Source organism: Thermobia domestica, chromosome 3 (genome assembly GCF_964235325.1).
Source record: "Thermobia domestica chromosome 3, izTheDome1.hap1.1, whole genome shotgun sequence".
In the NCBI taxonomy this organism is placed as follows: Eukaryota; Metazoa; Arthropoda; class Insecta; order Zygentoma; family Lepismatidae; genus Thermobia; species Thermobia domestica.
The window spans coordinates 147761807-147781654 of record NC_137456.1 but is presented as its reverse complement, the minus strand read 5'-3'; the positions used below and the strand labels follow the sequence as shown (position 1 = coordinate 147781654).

The window sequence follows — 19848 nt, the reverse complement described above, 5'->3', positions numbered from 1 at the left end:
ATCATAATACGGATGCTGTCCGATTATTTTTCACAAATTCTAAACTTGTATAAGTAAAACATTCCTTTCTGTCTCCATATTTGAATCTCTCTCCCTCTATGTCTCTCTCTCAATGTCGTTCATGAACTGTTATGGCTTGAGATCAAACATTTGACTCTTAAAACCAAATGTAAGAGCTCTAGCAATGTGCTATCGTAACTATATAGGTTTGTTTTTAAAAGCAGCGCCATTTTAGATTTTGTCCGGGTCCGGGAGGAGGCGGAGATTTTCCGCCGACATAATAGTTTCAGTTTTTGTTAGTAAAAATGAGAAAAAGTCTTTATGTTTTCCATCCTACGATTATGCGGGGAGGATAAAGGAGACAGTGACGATAAGCAATGCAGGAATGGTAGAATGAAAAAGAGGGAGGAAGCGCGAGAACCCACGCTCACGGTATTTGCCTACTTGGCGCGATCTGGGATCGAACATTTTTTATTATATTACTACACATTTGATCAAATAATATGTATTTCTCAAGTTTAATGGAGGGGGCAATTACACCCTTCTGTCCTGCCCAAATGACGCCAACTGGAACATTTACTTGCAACTACTGACAAGAAGTGAATAACACTCATTTCCGTCAGTAGTTTTTAGAACTCTGCGCCCACATTACAGACTTTGGGAAGCACAAAACCTACTGTCATGATTAACACTGCAGTGGTCGCGCGTTCTACTATTGTAGAACAGGTGTTTTATTTTTAGAACCCTGGGCAATTGGCAACACATTCGGCCATGAGCGGCTATGTACCTTTCTCAGCCAACCTTCTGCACATTCTAGTCTAGTTTCAGTGCTTGTTCTTGCACTTGCTCCGATTTGTTACATGATTTTCATTAGTGTTCTACTATTGTAGATCGCGCGACTATTGGCGTACTAGTTTGTTTCGTATTAGTGATTTATTTCGTTTTACATTTTCACGTTATTTTTGCGGAATACGTCAATGTATATATTTGAAATGTCAGAGTATGACAGAGAACAGGTGCGTCTTTGGTTAGAAGAGGCAGAAAGTGACGGTGAAAGTGTATTCGGGATTGAAGACATGGATAAGCTCGAGGAAGATTTTGTTGAGGAAACAGTTGAGTGCAGTGATACCGAAGATGTACGAGACAATATACCGGAAGAAGAAAAAAACATTCCAGTGCAAGCCAGTTTTGAAATCATGGGTCCTGATACACCACCTTCTCTCGAGACACGTGCGTTTTCTATCGTAGAGATAAAAATGTAGAACATCCTCGCTGGTATGTAGATTCCATAATGCCAAGAAACTCACGAACTCCCACTTTGAATACCAACTTTTCTTAGGCTTGTTCCACATAATTTTGCCATAATTTTTTATGCCTAATTGGTGATGAACTAATGATGAACATAGCTGGTTTAATGCTCTTAATATATTTAGTGAAATAAGAACGATGAGAATGTCAGACGTTATAATTTCCTACAGGATCTAGCTTTTGAGTTGCCAAAACCAGCAATAAACGAACGTTTAGCCATGGAATCCTTGCCAAAAGAGCATCGATGCAGACGAAGACTTTCTGCTGGGCTTCAGCGAAGCCGTTTCATTACCACAAGACAGAACTTCCGTGGTAGGAAACTGTTACCATTGTGGCTGTTATCCCAACAAGTCAACAAGAAAAAACTTATAGAAAACTATGGGTGTGTCCAGACCAAGAGGAAAGCGTGTGTGACTATTGCTTGGAGTAGACAATCATTCAGAAAGAGTACATCAATATACCTGTATGATCTATCATAGAAGAAGGTTAATGCTGTTATTTCAACACTTTCACCTAAACACTTATTCCGTCTTCTGTTCAACATTGATATATTTTAAAAAAGATGTACCGAATCTTTAGTTTTGTCAATATTATTGTGTTAATGAAATAAAATAATTTAAAACTATTTTAAAACATATATAATACTATAACTAACATACCCAAGACCGAATATTGCTAGAAGTCATAGAAGTACAGAAAAATACTGATGTTCTACAATAGTAGAACGCGCGACCACTCACGTAAGTGTGGAGGGCGCGACCAACGCAGTGTTAACAATTCACAAGGAGCATGTTCCTATGTTGATATGACATGCAGCCTTCGAAGAATGGAATTAGGGGTGTTTATGAAGGTATGAGAACACATTGGGACGTTTTGTTTTATTCAGGCTGTAGAAAGGCATTTCAGAGCAAACGAATGAAAGGGACGGTTTTAGAGCGATAAACCTTGTAAACTGTTTCCTGTTATTTTCGTCTGATTGGAAAGAGTACATTACGTCACACACCGCTTTAGACAAGGAAATGTGGAGGAAGGGGGTAAGTTGGGTTGAAATCCAGAAGTAACTAGTCAATGAGAAGTGTATTTCGGAATGCATAAGCACACGGCGCAAGAGTTTGTTCCTAGGTTGGACTTAATCTTTTTTTATCATTTTTTATGCTTCCAACTGTATTTCTATTTTCAGTTTTTGGTATTCTACACATTCATTATGATAATTTCAAGGGTAAAGATTCTGAGTCGTAATTTGTCATATCGTTCCGAACCAGGATGTTTGTAAACATTAATCGTATTGGCACTTTCTCAGAGAACATTAATAGGGAGCTGTGGTTCACGATGGATGCCCAAGAAACAGATGATAGACGTAGAAAGAATAAATTACATTGATATGGGTATCCCTGGTTCAGTTCGGGAATCCAGAAATCGAAGTAACGGAAAAGATTACAAAATTGGAACCAATTCTCAAAGTAAAAAAATTGTATCTTGTGTGTGTTGTTACCTTAACTTTTGTACCAAATGTTGTTCTCCAGAATATTGAATTGGAAGCTCTGCTATGTGTACGTATTGTACTGTCATCAACCTTCATTCGTAATCCCACACATCATGGACGTCTAGCTTTCTTGGGCGTATCAGAGCAAGTACACGTGCCGAGAGTGTTTTGGGGGCTTTATTCTCAAGAAACGCTGCGTCGTATACTGAAAACTGTGTAATTCATGTTCACAACTCCATATTTCATAGCCCATTCTAATTCAAGTTTTTGCTGTTATCTAACTGTGCCTAAAATTGATAAGACAAAATATGCTGCATTTTGAATTATTAGATTAGAATACTTGGTTTCGAAGTCAAATCCGGATGCTCTTATTGGTACGGAAATATCAAAATATCCTAAATACACCTAATTAACTTCCAGCCTTCCATAACACAGAGAAAACATGCTTATTCCTTTTGGTTTCAAATTTTCTTTATTCTTTCTTTTTTCTAAAATACATTTTTATTGTAATGTATTTAACAAACTCATTTTTTTAAATTCTTAAACCAAACATCTCAAAAACTACTTAAGAAACATCCAATCTGTCACATCTTGCTTTACTTACATTTATCATCTAAATGCAAAAATACGTGAATGTACTGTACTTTCATTACATTTTTATTGAAACATTGTTAGAACCTTTGCAACAATATATTACCTAACTATTATTACCTTTTTCTCGATTGATTTACTTTCCTAAACATTTTATTGACAAATGTTACTGTAAAGTAAATTGACATTGATATTAATAATAAAATAATAAATCTATATATATAAAAGAGAACGTACAAAATCCTTTGTCCGCTCATCACGCTAATACGGCTGAACCAATTTCTTTCATTTTTGGGGGGTTATTAGGATTTGGACCCTAGATGGTTTTTATCATATCACTTTAATTTTTAATTACCAGTGTCTTGAGATAATTGACCATTCAAGTGTCCATAACGTACAAATCCTTTGTTATTAGTTCATCATAGGTAAAAATAAACGTATTTATATGCAACCCGCATGACCGTGTCACTCGGCGGGTTAACATAAATGACAGGCGATATACAGCGGAAAATAGCTTGAATCTTCTGTTTAAAATTTTTTAATTGATTTGCTTATTTTTACAGACACTTTTACAATATGCCAGCACCGGGATGACCGCAGCGAAGCGGGGCGGGTTAACATAAATGACAGGCGATATAATGTTAAGATTTACTGCAATCTTCTATGGTTTTTATCATATCACTTGAAAGCGAAAAAGTAAAAATTATCTAAGTAACAAAGTTTATTGCGTTCCGGGGTGACCGCAGCGAAGCGGGGTGAACGCTGCTAGTCAACAAATACAATACTTCTGGCAATTCTCATTTTGTCTGTCAATTATTTTAAAAATATTTTATGCACACTTTTCCATGACATTCAAGGGTAATTGGGCAGCAATTCGGGATCAGTTTACATTCTGCTTCATGTTTTTCGCGATAAGGACACGGTCCCATCTTCGGTTTCCCATTCAGTTACCACACTTCTTCAGGAGATATCCAGTGCTTTGCTGTCTCTTTGGAGGCTAGAAATCTTGAGCCGTCTTCTAAGATGGGTAAATATAAATTAAATGACCATGGCGGGTAAAGTGGTCATCAGCACTTTTCTCGTCACTATGTGCTATCGGAAGGAGGCCCAATGAGCTCCGATACTTGCCATTGTAGTCCTAGACGACATAGACGCCAGTCTCAGTTGTTGTTTTGCTTGTATGAAGAAAAAGGTGTTTTCATCTACTGTTAATCTAAAGATAAGTATTAGTCTAACAATAATTTTCTCCCAACTATATAGAACTTGAAGACTATATGAAAACTTTGGGGCAAAAGCAGGTTAAGTCCAAAAAATGAAAAGGTAAAGGAGGTAGCTTCAGAACGGTTTCCACACATCCTATTTTCTTCAAACTTGGCACATATATAGTAAACCGAAAGTAAATCGACATGTATTTTTTGTTTCTTTCGGAAAAGAGGTTAAGGGGAACAAAAGCCTCCTTTTCAAAAATGGGCCCTCTTGATTAAAAGGGCCACATTAAAGAAACGAAACTCTGCCGATGCAAAGATGACTTCAAAGTAGGAAGTACAGGTTTTGTCGTTTTTGCGAGAAAAGAGTTTCAGGGGTCAATGGCTCCCTACGAAATGACAAAGGACACCGCAATAATCAGAACGGAAATCAGATTTCTGTGCAATTGCTTAAAATCGTGATATGTTGTGGATATTGTGTACCTGAGGAAAAGTCTCAATGGACAACCAAAAATCACTGACCGTTTGGCCACTACAGGGCCACATTTTTGAAAGCATCGGAAGGTAGTGATATTCTGGGTTTCGATGAAAATGGCTGAAACCTGATATGTTGTAGATATTGCGATACTGAGAAAAAGACACAACCACAAATCACTAATCATTTGGTCAGAACAGGGTTACTTTCTTAAAAACAGCCATGCGTAACGATGTGCTGGATTTCTGTAAGAATGAGTAAATTTGTGATATGTTGTAGATCTTCTCATGGCGAGAAAAAGTCTTAATGGACACAACCATCAAGTGTTGAGCTTATGGCCACTACAGGTCCAGATTTCTGAAACAAACCGGGTATAACGATATTTGTGATTACTGTGTAAATGAATGAAACTGTGATAGTTGTAGATGACATGATCCTGAGAAAAATTGTCTACTGCTTTCCAGGGTTTTCCTTTGTCCCTCAAGATGAACATCGGAATGTTGTCTAATGTTTAAATGACATTAGGCGCTACTCTCCCCATCCCTTTACCTGGTTTTTGGTTGTTGGATTCGTACAATTCCACCAAAATTCCAGAATATCCTTATCTTCTCATGTTTTAAGAAATGTGGTCCCATAGTTGCCAAATTGTCAGTAATTGATGGTTGTGTCCATTGGGACGTTTTCTCATTATCACAATATCTACAATATATAACGGTTTCAACCAATTCCACCAAACAGCAGCTACCTTCTGCTGTTCTCAAAAAAGTGGTCCTTACGTGGTCAAACGGTGAGTGATGAGTGGTTGTGCTCATTGAAACTTTTTCTCCGGATCCAATATTAACAACATATTATGGCTTCAAGGAATTCCACCGAAATTCAGAATACAGTTACTTTCCATTGCTTTCCAAAAAGTGGCCTCGTAGTGGACAAACGGTCAGCAACATATTACAGTTTCAAGTAATTACACCGAAATCCAGAATACCGTTACCTACTGCTCATTTAACCTTTACAGGACGAACGGCTTAATGGTTGAGCCAGCAGTTACCTTCATCACTTCACTCCTAATTAATCTAAAAGATGATTTAGCTGTCTATATCTTTACGAAGCATAAAACGTTCCAACGGTGTGCATTTCGTTTGCATCGGGAGTCCAGCAGCAGAAGAGTAGGGAGAGAAGTTAGATGTACTAGTTCCCCCTCCCCTCAGCATTTGGGGGGAGACTCTCCCTCCAAAGAAGCTACAAGCATAAAAAGTGGTATCAATAAATAAATAAACATCCTAACTAATGATACCCTGTGTATGGCCATTCTTGCGCACGACAAATAACAGTGTTGCCAACTTCGAGAAAATGTTTTTTTTATTTCAATTTTTATTTCTTTTTCTTCTTATTCTTCTTCTTTTACGGGTTGGGCACAAGGAGCAGAAAAGCTACCTCGTTGAAATCTGTCTCATAAGCTTTCAAATGAGATATGGCTTATACCTGTGTGCCAATTAGGGACGTCAGGGTGGACCAAAATATTTCAAAAAATGTGTACAGGGTGATTCTAGTAGGAAACACATTCGGATTTTTTTCTCACTTGGTATTGAACTTTCGCCCTTCACGTTTTTACATGATGTTACTCAATGTCTGGCGTACACGGAAAAAATATTTTTTCCTGCGTACGACAAGTAACATTGTTGCCAGCTTTTGACAAATTACCAAAAACAAATCATCTCATTTTTTTTAGAATGTTCGTGTTCTTCTTCTACGAGTTTAGAACGAAGGGCATAGAAGTTAAATTGTTGGAATTCGTGTTCCATAACCTTTACAACGAGGTATAGTTTATTTCCCTGTGACAATTAGAAGGGGTGCTAGATCCGCCAACGTAAAGGTCTATCATTTTCTTGAAATTACTATCCGTCCAGTAAAAAAAAATGGCCCTATAGTGGAAAAACGGTCACTGATGCATGGTTGTACAAATTTAGACTTTTTCTCAGGATCACAATATCTACAACATATCACAGGTTCACTCATTTTCAACAAAATCCAGAATATCACTATCTTCGGCTGCTTTAAAAAAAGTGACCCTGTAGTGGCCAAACGGTCAGTGAACGGTCTGTGATGTGCCTTCTGAGACCTTTTCTCAGGATCACAATATCTACAACATATCACGGTTTTAGTCATTTTGATCGAAATCAAGAATATCACTATTTTCAGCTGCTTTAAAAAATGTGGCCCTGTAGTGACCAAAAGGTCAGTGATTGGTGGTTATGTCCGTTAAGACTTTCTCAGGATCAAAATATCTACAACGTATCACGGTTCCACTCATTTTTACTGAAATCCAGAATATCATTATCTTCTGCTGTTTTCAAAAAAGTGGTCCTGTAGTGGCCAAACGGTCATTGATTTTTGGTTGTGCCCATTGAGACTTTTTCTCAGGTACACAATATCTACAACATATCACGATTTCAAGCAATCCCACCGAAATCTAATTTCCGTAATAATTGTGCGGGGTCCTATGTCATTTGGAAGGAACCATTAGCCCCTGAAACTCTTTCCTCGCAAAACGACAAAACCCGTATTTCCTACTTCGAAATCATCTTTGTATTGGGAGAGTTTCGTTCCTTTAATGTGGCCCTTTTAATCAAGAGGGCCCATTTTTGAAAAGGAGGCTTTTGCCCCCCTTAAACTCTTTTCCGAAAGAAACAAAAATACATGTCGATTTATTTTCGGTTTACTATATATATGTGCCAAGTTTGAAGAAAACCGGATGAGTAGAAACCGTTTTGAAGCTACCTTCTTTACACTTTCATTTTTTGGATTTAACCTGTTTTTGCCCCAAAATCTTCACATATCTTTATTATCAAGTTTAATGCTTCTTAATTTCTCTATTATTTATTAGTGTTGTAATTTTGTTCTTCAGAGCGAAAAATAATGTACAGTATGACATACAATCGGTTGAGTTCATTTGATTTTGAGTTTCTGCGTTTGAGTTTGCTTTCTTTCACCTAACATAATAGATTATTATTTTTAAAAACGTCTCCACATTTAATGATAAGAAACTTGTTAGTGACAAAGATAAGACTACCTAGCTAACTAAATGAAACAGGTGTTCGCTACTGTTTGAGATTGATTTTTTTTTCTTTTTTGACAACAATCAAGCAATTCATCCTGTGATTTGTTTGACCCTTTTGCTTTAGCATTGTCCATTTTACCTTAAACTAATGCAATCTAAACACAATTTGTAAATTTGGTATTCAAATAGAAGGTCTGCTTACTAAATTTAAATACGATCATCATAAAGACTATTTCCAAGAATAAATATTTATTTTAAACAATATTGTTACTACAGATTTTGCTGCCCGGTCCAAATGCACATATGGTAGAACCAGACCTGGAAGTATGCAGGTTCTACGATGCAGCGGATTTCCGGTAAAGAAGGTTCACTAATCAGGATTTCTGATACCCAAAGTATCTTAAAAGTATCAATAATGTATCTAAAATGCATCGGAAATGTATCAGTATAGGGTCGGATATTATTTTTTAAAAATACTTTTGGGCTGCCGCAGTTATCTGTATTCAAGTGCTTACTATCTTATTAGCTGCTTAATGTACTGTACATACAAGAAAATTTATCATTGGTTATCGTCTATATTTACCAAGGATCAAGCGAGTTTCGTTTCGTGTTATGGCCCTATGGTAGGTATCCAAATTAGAGGAAATCAATACTAAACTAGAAATGACCGAGCAAGCACTTCAGGTTTTAATAAATAAATAAGGGCGGATATACAAAAGAACAATATTGAGCTGTATTTTCTTTTTTTGATACGTGTGTACAGATAGACAGATAGAGATGTACCTTAAGACTTACCTTACTTATGCATATGAATAACGTAACATAGAATATTTATGGATGGCAAAACTTAAGACATATGTTCATTTACAGACCCAGCAACTTGCATTGTTTGGGGAGATCCACATTATAGTACTTTCGACGATGCAGTGATTCATTTCCAGGGAATATGCCGTTATCTTCTTGCTGGTGATTGTGCACAACATAGTTTTGCAGTTGAAGTTGAGGTAATGATAAAAATATAGTTTCGCATTATGTTATATACATATACGTATCAATTTGATGGAAATACTTGCAACTGAAAGCATGTGAGGTATCTGGGTTTGCAATGGTCAGTCAGCGACAATTCTCGAGCTGTTGGTGGTGGTCAGTGTTGGGCAAAATCAATTGAAATCAATTGCCATTGATCAATCAATTGAAAGTAATTGCTGTGAAAATTAATTGCTATTGATTTCAATTTGTATTTGACAATTAATTTCAATTGCAATTGAATTCAATCATAAAATTTGCAAATAACTTTTCGTCAATTATTAATTGTTAATTGGTCACCAGGCAATTGTAACTTTTAATTGTTAATTGTCATTCGCAAAGGATGCAATTGAAACATTTAATTATTAATTGCAATCGACAATTGAAACTTGTAATTGTTAATTGTAATTGTTAATTGCAATTGAAATCAGCAATTAAAACTGAAGATAAGAAGATGTGTGTATATTGTGTTGTCCACTTGTGACTGTTTTACATATTTCAAATAAGGTACTTACAAGAAATGCTGGATAACTACCATCCTTTCGCCCCCCTGGGACGAAAGCCGTGAAACTCGGTATTTTTTTAAATATATTATGTTTATGACTCTATCCCCCTCGAAAGAACTGTATATGCCCGTCATGCATACAATACGGATGGGCACGAGCGAGTTCGAGCGAATTTACTTTAAAACTCGACTTGATTTGAAGCAGATATCTTTGAGCTCGACTCGAGAACACGGCTCGAAAAACATCCTCCAACTCGACTCGATTTCGGATCGAGTTTCGAGTCGAGTCGAGACAAAATGAGACAATTCGAACCAAATCCTTTATGTAGTTCCAAGTTCTACTCTCTTCAAGTATCCTAGACATAGACAATATAATTATCAATATTAATACTACTACTACTATAACTATTTATTATTATAACACCGTGTATAACCATGGAATATCGGCGGTTTGTATCTGAATACTAAAAATTAATTGACTGTCTATCTCGGTCATCAAGAAATCTTCAGGAGGCAAGGACATCGGTCACGAGGTTTTAGGTTTGAGTTCAGGAGGAGCAAGTATTCGGGCTCGATCCAAAAATTGTTAAAAGTTATAGGACTCCAGCGAAACATATTCAAATCTGCTCTACCCGGGTTTAGGGTTGTCAAAGGTTTAAATCGGCTCGCTCACAGCTCATTCACTTATCGAGCCGAACCGAGAAGTGATCCGAGCCAACAGTTCACCCAAGCGAGCCAGCTAGGCCCGATGGCTCACCCGAGCCGGACCGAACAGAGCTGATTGCTTATCCCAACCGAGCCGGTTCGAACCATCGTCTCAGTTTAGCTGACTCGAACCCAGCCGATTGACTCGTTTCAAGAAAGCTGGTTCGAGCCATTGGCTCCAATTGAGCCGAGTCGATGACTCGTTCCCATCAAGCCGGCTCAAGCCATCGGCTCAATTGAGCCTAGTCGATTTGTCATCCCAACCAAGCCAGCTCAAGCTGTTCGCTCAGTTGAACCGAGCCGAGTCGGTTGACATCACTATCCCGCTTGGGCTTCTGTTTTGGCTAAAAAAAATTGGACCGTGCATTTCTCAGCCTTGATGGTAAGAACTACAGTATATGCTTATATTGGTGCCCACGGCGTCGTTAACTTGTTCTTCCACCAAAGATTTTCCAGGGGCTTTGTTTTGCACCTTTTGTGCGTGTTTTGTGTCGCTTTGTGAGCTCATTCCCACATTTTGTGCGTCACTGGACGTGGGTCAAAATTGGCCTACAAATATGGTGGAACAAGTTATTGCTATTCCGCCACCAACGAATTTCGAGGTCGTTTTCTTCACATCTTTTTGCGCCGTCTTGTGTGTCTACTTCAACGTTTTGTGCGTCTTGGGAAGTGGGTTAAAATGAGTCTCCAAGGTGGGATGAGAATGACCTACTGTTCCGCCACCAACGAATTTCGAGGTCGCTTCTTTCGCATTGTTTAGTGTCAGCTTTTTGACTTCTTGAGCGCGTATTTTCACGTTTTGTGCGTCACCAGAAGTGGGTCAAAATGCGCTTCCAATGTTTGACGAAAATGACCCACTGCTCCGCCACTATCGAATTTCTAGAGGTCGCTTCGTTCGCATCGTTTAGTACCTATTTTTTTAAAAAAGTTTTCTGAGCTTAATTCGTCGTCTTGTGCGTCAACTGAAGTGAGTTAAACGGGCCTTCAAAGTGGGATTTAAAAGACCCACTGCTCCGTCACTATCGATTTTCGAGGTCCTTCCTTTCCCATCGACTAGTGCCTGTTTTGTGCCGTTTAGTGCCCCTATTTCCACGGTTTGTACTTCATCAGAAGTGTGTCAAAATGGCCCTCCAAGGTTTAGCGAAAATGATCCATTGTTTCGACACTATAAATGTCTAGGTCGTTTCTTTCTCATCGTTTAGTGACTATTTTTTTTAAGTTTTCTGCGCCGAATTTCTCGTTTTGTGCGTCACTGGAAGTGGGTAAAAATGGGCATCGAAGGTGGGACGAAAATGACCCACTGCTCCACCACTACAGAATTTCGAGGTCGTTCCTTTCGCATTGACTAGTGCCTGTTTTGTGCCGTTTAGTGCCCCTATTTCCACGTTTTGCGCTTCATCAGAAATGTGTCAAAATGGACCTCCAAGGTGTGACGAAAATGCCCCACTGTTCCGACACTATCGAATTTCTAGGTCGTTTCTTTCGCATCGTTTATTACCTTTTTTATTATTTTTTAATTAGTTTTCTGCACCTATTTCTCGTCTTGTGCGTCACACGAGGTGAGTTAAACGAGCCTTTAAAGTAGGAGTTAAATGGCTCACTGTTCTCCACCAACGAAATTGGAGGACGTTTCCTTCATATCGTTTAGTGTGTATTTTGTAACGATCTATTCGCCTATTTCCACGTTTTGAGCATCCCCAGAAATGCGTCAAAGAGGTCTATCAAGGTGTGAGGAAAAAGATTCGTTGTTCCGCCACTATCGAATTTGGAGGTCGTTTCTTTCACATCGTATAGTGCCTATTTTGTACCGTTTTGTGCGCCTATTTCCACTTTAGTGCGACAATGAAAATGGGTTAAAATAGCCTTCGAGTATAGCGGAATAAGTAAATGTCGTTCCGTCACCATCGAATGTTGAGATCGTTCCCTTCACCTTTTTTGTGGGTCGTTTGTGTTGCTTTGTGGGTCAGTGGAAGTGGGTCAAAATGGTCCTTGAAAGTGGGATGAATATGTCTTTTTCTGACATATTTGTAGGTCCTCTTTGACCCACTTTCGGTGGCGCACAAAACGTGGAAATAGGCGCACAAAACCGCACAAAACAAGCACTAGGCGATTTGAAGGAAACGACCTCAAAATTCGTTGGTGGCTGAACAGCATTAACTTGTTTCGAAATATTTGTAGGCCCATTTTCACTCATTTCTGGTGACGCATAAAACGTGGGAATAGGCGCACAAAACGATGCGAAAGAATGCATCTCAAAATTCGTTGGTGGCTGAAGAGCATTAACTTGTTTCGTTATATTCGTAGGTCATTTTGACCCACCTTCGGTAACGCACAAAACGTACAAGACATGCACTAAACGATGCAAAAGAAACGACCTACAAATTCGATAGTGGCGGAACATTGAGCCATTTAACTCCCACTTTAAAGGCCTAGTTATCTCACTTCCGGGACGCACAAGACGAAGAAATAGGCACAGAAAAGAAATGACCTAGAAATTCGATAGTGGCGTAACAGTGGGTCATTTTCCTCAAACATTGGAGGCCCATTTTGACACACTTCCGATAACGCACAAAACGTCGAAATAGGGGCACGAACCGGCACAAAACAGGCACTAATCGATGCGAAAGAAACGACCTCGAAATTCGGTAATGGTGGAGCAGTGGGTCATTTTTTTCCCACATTCGAGTCCCATTTTCACCGACTTCCAATGACGCACAAAACATGAAAATACACAGAAAACGGCAAGAAACTTGCACTAAACAATGCGAAAGAAGCGACCTCAAAAAATTCGTTGGTGGCGGAATAGTGGGTCATTTTCGTCCCACGTTGAAGACCCATTTTAGCCCACTTACCATGATGCACAAAACGTGGAAGTAGGCGCAAAAAACGATGTGAGGGAAACGATCTCCTAATTTGTTGGTGGCGGAACGGCATTAACTTGTTCCGCCATATTTGTAGGCCCATTTTCACCCACTTGCAGTGACCCACAAGAAGTGAGAATAGACGTACAAAATGGCACAAAACGATGCAAAAGAAACCATCTCGAAGTTCGTTGGTGGCGGAACAAGTTAATGACGCCGGTGCTTACGGCATTTGACGCTGTCTCGTTATAAAAATCTATAGTCGTTTCGCTATCGAGACGAGACGAGATGCACTAAAACTACCCCTCGAGATGTTCTAAAAGTACGAGACATAATACAACCCTGTCGTGAGCATCACTAAAAGTGTTCCACATTACTGCTTACATGTCTCATGGCTTTCACTTTCCAGTATAATCAGATCATGATTCTAAAACAATTAAAAACGAGCTGAACGAGGGAGCTATGTTTCAAACTCGGCTCGACACGAAACTCGACTTCAATTTATGGAGCTAAAAATAAACAGGACAAGTCCTTGCATTTTTTTTAAAAAAAAAAATCTCTTTTATGGAAGGGGGACTTTGTACGTATGGGAAATTGGTAGTGGGTTGATTTGTAAAAAATAATCGAAAACGATCGATATTAGTTGAGAAACAAAAAATACAGTGCTTCTCATGATATATTCACTGCTTTCTATTATAATAATTGCTGAAGCTTTTGTTTAGCGTTCAGAGCACAAGAAAATGAAGTTCTGAGAAAAAGACACATAATAGTTGTACTGTAAGCTTAATTACATGGAAGTTTTAAGTTTGTACAGTACGCTTAATTATATGGAAAATTTTATACTATTTTCCCTTTACGTTGGTCTACTTCACCTTGATTTGGGACTTTCGAATTTTATTCTTTTTTCCACCCACAAGTATCTATAATTCAACAAGAAAATAATTATCAATGATAATTATAATAATTATCTATATAATTGAATTCATTGTAGCTAGTTTGGTCCATAACCAACATTTTACCATTTCGTACTAGCTGTTATGCCCGTTCTTCGCACGGATCAGAAAAAATATCGATGTAAACAAACTGAATAACGGAAGAAAAATTAAGAAACATTTCTAAAATTGGATATATTTTGTGTGAATATATATCCAACAACTACATGTGTTTTCATTGGAATGGCCGATAGGGGCTGTATTTGGAATTCAACGCCTTGGGACTATCACAATTCATCTCAGCGACAGCGAAAGCTATGGATTTGACACTAATATCGATCATTTTCCATTATTTTTACACGTCTCGCAATTCTCCACCCCGGTGACTCCCGGCACGCATACAATGGTGGCTGAATTTGAAAATGATCGCTAATGAAAGTATCACCATTGATCTCAGCGTCCGCGAAAACTATGGATTTGACACTAATGTCGGTCATTGTGGATTGTTTTTACATGTCTCGTCATCCCCTCTATAATGCCTCCGTTCCTTAGCTAATGGCTGCTAAATGTGAAAGTAAACGCGGTCTTGAGTTTCAGCATTAAGCTCAGAGACCCCGAAAACTATGGATTTGGCATTAATATCGGTCATTTTCGATTATTTTTACGTCTCGGAATTCCCCCTTTGGTGACCCAAGGCCCGCATAGAATGGTGGATGAATTTGAAAGTCATCGCTAATGATATTGTCAACATTGATCTCAGCGACCGCAAAAACTATGGATTTGACACTAATATCGGTCATTTTGGATTACTTTTACGTTTCGATATCCCCTTCCCCCGTTGACCTCCGGCCCGCAGCAGAATAATGTGAATTTGGAAGTTAATGCGATCGGAGTTTTACCATTGATTTCAGCGACCGTGAAATCTATGAAATCGACACTAATATCGGTTATTTTCTATTACTTTTACATGTCCCTGTAAACGCCCCCCTGAGACCTTCCTGGTTCGAGTTTTGTCAAAAATCCTTCTCCTTGGTCTGGGACCTGGACCAAGGTATCCGTGATCAAAATTTGGTAACTCTCGGTCATTTGTTCTGGTCCCCAGGCCGCACATAGATAGATAGACAAAAACACTAACTCTTTATTTATATTAGAAAGGTCAGACCCACCTTTATTGTAATAGAGCGGTGCTTGAGCGATTGATCGCAGAAACTCGAACTCCGATGAGTGATAATTTCATAGCCTTGTTTTATTACAAGTTTAAACTCTTTAGTCAGCAGAGAAGAGGGCGTGAATCATGGTTCAGAGTTGATGACAATGGGTTTTGGTAGGTCTACGGGTCACAGTGGGTGAGAGTGGTTCATGGTGGGTGGTGGGTCAAAGTGGGTCACTGTGGATCATGTTTCACGATGGATGGTGGGTCAATTGGTCGCGGCTAAAGTTTTCATTGCCCCACGCCCTCTCTGAACTATAGTGTTGAAAATTAATCAGTGAAAATCAATTGCAATTGATCAATCAATAGAAAGTAATTGCTGTGGAAATCAATTGCAATTGAATTAATTGCCAATTAATTTCAATTGCAATTGAATGATTGAATTACTTTTCACTGCAATTACTTTCAATCGATTGATTAATTGCAATTGATTTTCCATTATTAATGGCCAACTGCAATTTACTTCACCATTATTTACTTCAATTGTTAATTGCAATTAAGAATTAAATTTACATATTAATTGTTAATTGTTAATTAAATTGAAATTTTCCCAACACTGGTGGTGGTATATTACGGCAAAAACTGTACTATGTAAGGAACAGTAGAACGGCACTATGTGGTGAATTAGCAGACGATGATACTGCAAAATGGGCGACCTCTCTGATAAACAAAGACGAAAAATCAATTGCATTCAATTATGCGAGGGTGTCGAAAGTGGCAAGCATGTTGGTGTATCCTAACGGACAGTTTTCAAAGTTATGACGACATATAAAACTCAAGTAAAAACCACTTCAGCGTAGAGGAACAGTAGTCGGAAGAAAACCTTTAGTGATAGATCACACCGAACATTGAAGCGGATTACCAGTCAGGACTATGATATGACTACGATAGAAGTGCCAGAAGAACTTAATCACCATCTTTCGTAGCCTGTATCGACAATCACAGTCCGCTGCTACCTATAAGATACGGATTAGGGTTCGGTAAGATGGACGATACTTTTGCGTGGAGTCTTTACGCTTTATCATTGGCTACAAACTTAAAGAGTGTTTTTCTTCTTTAAGAGTCGGAGAACTTTAAACTAAAACACTGTTTTCTGTGACAGCTAATATTACTAATATTAGTTCTCGGTTGTTTTGACGTTTGTTTGGTTCACAACTCATTCTGAATAGACTCATACCGGAGCAACGTTTACAAATTTAGCAAATTTATTGTGAAGCCATGGTTCAATTCGACAAACTCATTGGGCATTACGTGCATTTTGCGACGCTCATAATCGTCCGTCAGAACAATTAATTAGAGAAACTTTATAACGTTTTCATAATACATTTAAGCCCTACTCTAAACGACAACACGCATCCCGTAAGACGTCGTGCAGTGCAACGCAACAAGGGATTCATGTTGTGCAGCGTAGTGCTGACCAAAACGTTACAGTCAACGGTGAGCGGTACAGAGACATGATTACTAACATTTTGTTGTCTCAATTGAATGACATTAATGTTGCAGACATGTGGTTTCAGAAAGACGGCACCATATGCCACACACAGTACGCCATTATTAATTTACTGAAAGAAATATTTGACGAACGATTAATTTTACGAAATGGACTTGTCAACTCGCCACCTCTTCGTGCGATTTGGCGTCATTAGATTATTTTCTCTGGAGACACGTAAAGTCGCATGTCTACGAAGAAAAGAACCAATAACAATTGAGAACTTAGAAGGCTACATTCGACACGTTATTGCCGAAATAGTGCGTAATTTATTGCGAAGAGTGTGTTAAAATTGGACTTCCAGATTATGCCATGTATGCTCCAGCCGAGGCGATCACATGCCGAAAAATCATATTCAAAAACTAATACCACAAAACTGACTGTAAAATACATCAATTTCATGGATATTAAAATCATGTTTTGTGTCCCATTTCAACATAAAGTTCTCCGCTTCTTAACAAAATGTAACTTTATACCATTGAGCACAGCTAAATGTAAACGTGTGATATGGTCAGATGAGTCATATTTCACTTTATTTCACAACACGGGCCGTGTTTAAATGTGACGGACGCTCGAAGAAGCGCATGAATCGTAGTATTTCGCTCCAAAATACGGCCGCTTTGGTGCAAGGCTCAATATATTGAGAGTAATTGTTAATTGTCACCTCCTCTTTGAGCTTGAAAATTCACATATTTTAATCAATTGTATACTATATACACTAATGAAATACATGGAAGTCTTATGTCGGTGGAAAACCTTGCCATTTCTAAGTAAAATCTGAAATGACTCTGTTTGGTCTGTAATATCGTGGTCCCAATATAGTGGTTTACAATGGGTCCTATACTCCTCTCGAGTCACTTCCAGTGATTATATTGAGATTCTATGGAACCATGTGTATCATCTGATGCACAAAATATTTCCAGGCAATGATACGGTATTCGTGGATGATATTCTTCCATTCAGCCAGCTGGAGCTGTCGCGATGTGACTTGCGGAACATCTTAATGAATATTGAACACCTCCTCTGGACTGAATATTACCGGCCCTGAACATTGTTAAAAATATTTCGTCCGTTTTCGAGAGAGGAAACCGATTATGATTAAATCCTTTATCATTTATAATGGAACTGAGTGGTGCTCGGCTCTTGGAATTGTGTAATATTACACTTGCTAAAATTTACGACCTCTGTATCAGAGATAGAACGGGACAATGAAAACTTGACCCATGATCCACGGACCAACTGGATCTACGGACTCTGTACTGTGGTGACCCAAAACTCACTCCGACCCACCACCCACTAAAACCCATTAACTTTGATCCATGATCCATGCCATCCTCTCAACTGAATTAAGAGTTTACATTTGTAGTAAAAGAAGTCTGTAAAATTACTAATAATTGGAGTTTGAATTTCTACGGTCAATCGCTCAAGCTGTGTTACAATACTAGCGGATCTGACCTTTGCGATATAAAATGGTACAGTCTTTGTCATGAGTCATATTAGGATAAATTACAGTTTATCTATCACATATAATTATTTCCGTATTGAGTTGCAGACACTTTTAGTGGAAAATAAGATGAAATTTGAAAGTGTCAAATGAAGATAAAGTAGGCCCACATAAAAAAAAAGTGTAAACTTCGACTGTGTCTCGGAAGCCAAGTAGTAAGTTATATTGTTACTATTACAATACAAATAACAATATGCAAAATTGCTTGAAGCTTTTTCTTCACCTGGATATACTAATCTCAGGTAAGGGCTGCGGTGGCTCGGTGGTAGTGCGTTCAACCAAACCCTGCTCGCTCCAAGTGAACTTAGTGATGGACAAACACCGTGTGCCTGGGTTTCCTCGGGGTTCTCCTGTTTCCTCCCACTTTCTTCATTCCATCATTTCATTAATTTCTCATCACCACCGTCTCTATTAGCGTACCCGGCATAACCGGCATAAAACTCAAAGATTTAATTTCGTTTCACCTCAGGTAAGTAAACAGAAACAAATGAAAAAGGAGGTCTCGAAAACAGATCTCAGACAAATTCATCAGTTTTCAGAGTATGATGTCAATGTACTAAGCAAAGTGGGTTAGTGGGTTGGTGGATCAGAATGGACCAAGTTAGGTCACAAATCTTGATCATTAGGTTAGGTCACTATATATATATAAGGGTGTTTCAAAATAACACCGACAATGTTTGGGACGTGATTCCTGGGACGTGATTCCTGCCATCAAGATAAGACAAAAAGTATAGACCAACCTGCGTGCGCAAGTGCTTCCTTTCGAAATTATAGTCTGCCGAAAACATGAAAAAGTAAACGTTAAATTTCCATAGCTCCAAAACTATCGAACGTACCGTAGTCGGGTCAACACTTCAATTAGGAATTAATATGTGCACTATCCAAAAATATATCTTTCAGAATTTTAGGGTACTGACGAAACAATTTTTATAAAGGAAGTTTGGCTACTGGCATATAATTTGAAGTACTCATCAACTATCTGTGTAAAAATTGTTGCGGAAGTACGAAGAATTCTGAAACTTGGGTATTTGGATAGGGCACATACTAGTTCCTAAGTGAAATTTTGACCCGACTAGGGTAAGTCCCACTGCTTTGGAGCTATAGACCTTTAAAGATATTTTTTTTTATGTTTTCGGCAGCCTATAACTCCGAAAGAAAGCATTTGTGCACTCAGGTAGATCTATGCTTTTTGTCTTATCTTGGTGTCAGGAATCGCCTTCCTAACGTTGTCGGTGTTTTGAAACACCTGGGTGCACAAATGCTTCCCTTCGAAGTTATAGGCTGCCGAAAAAATAACAAATTAACTTTAAAAGTGCATAGTTTCAAAGTGTGAGGCCTACCATTGTCTTGTCAATACTGCACTTAGGAACTAGTATGTGCCCTATTCAACCGAATATCTATGTTTCAGAATCCTGCATACTTCCCCAACAATTTTTATAGACGTAGTTGGTGACTATTTCGTATTATATGCCTATAGCCAAACTCCCTCTATAAAAATT

At 38.4% G+C, this 19848-nt stretch overlaps 1 protein-coding gene across 1 annotated transcript in view; it reads left to right on the top strand.

Moving 5' to 3' along the window:
* The first annotated feature begins 992 nt into the window (after nt 1–992).
* LOC145681993 (kielin/chordin-like protein) overlaps nt 993–19848 on the top strand; it is a 52673-nt gene continuing 33817 nt past the window's right edge. Inside the window, exons 1-2 of the mRNA XM_081753593.1 lie at nt 993–1230; nt 8988–9121. Of these exons, the coding sequence (XP_081609719.1) occupies nt 993–1230; nt 8988–9121 (372 nt within the window). The remainder of the gene's footprint in view (nt 1231–8987; nt 9122–19848) is intronic.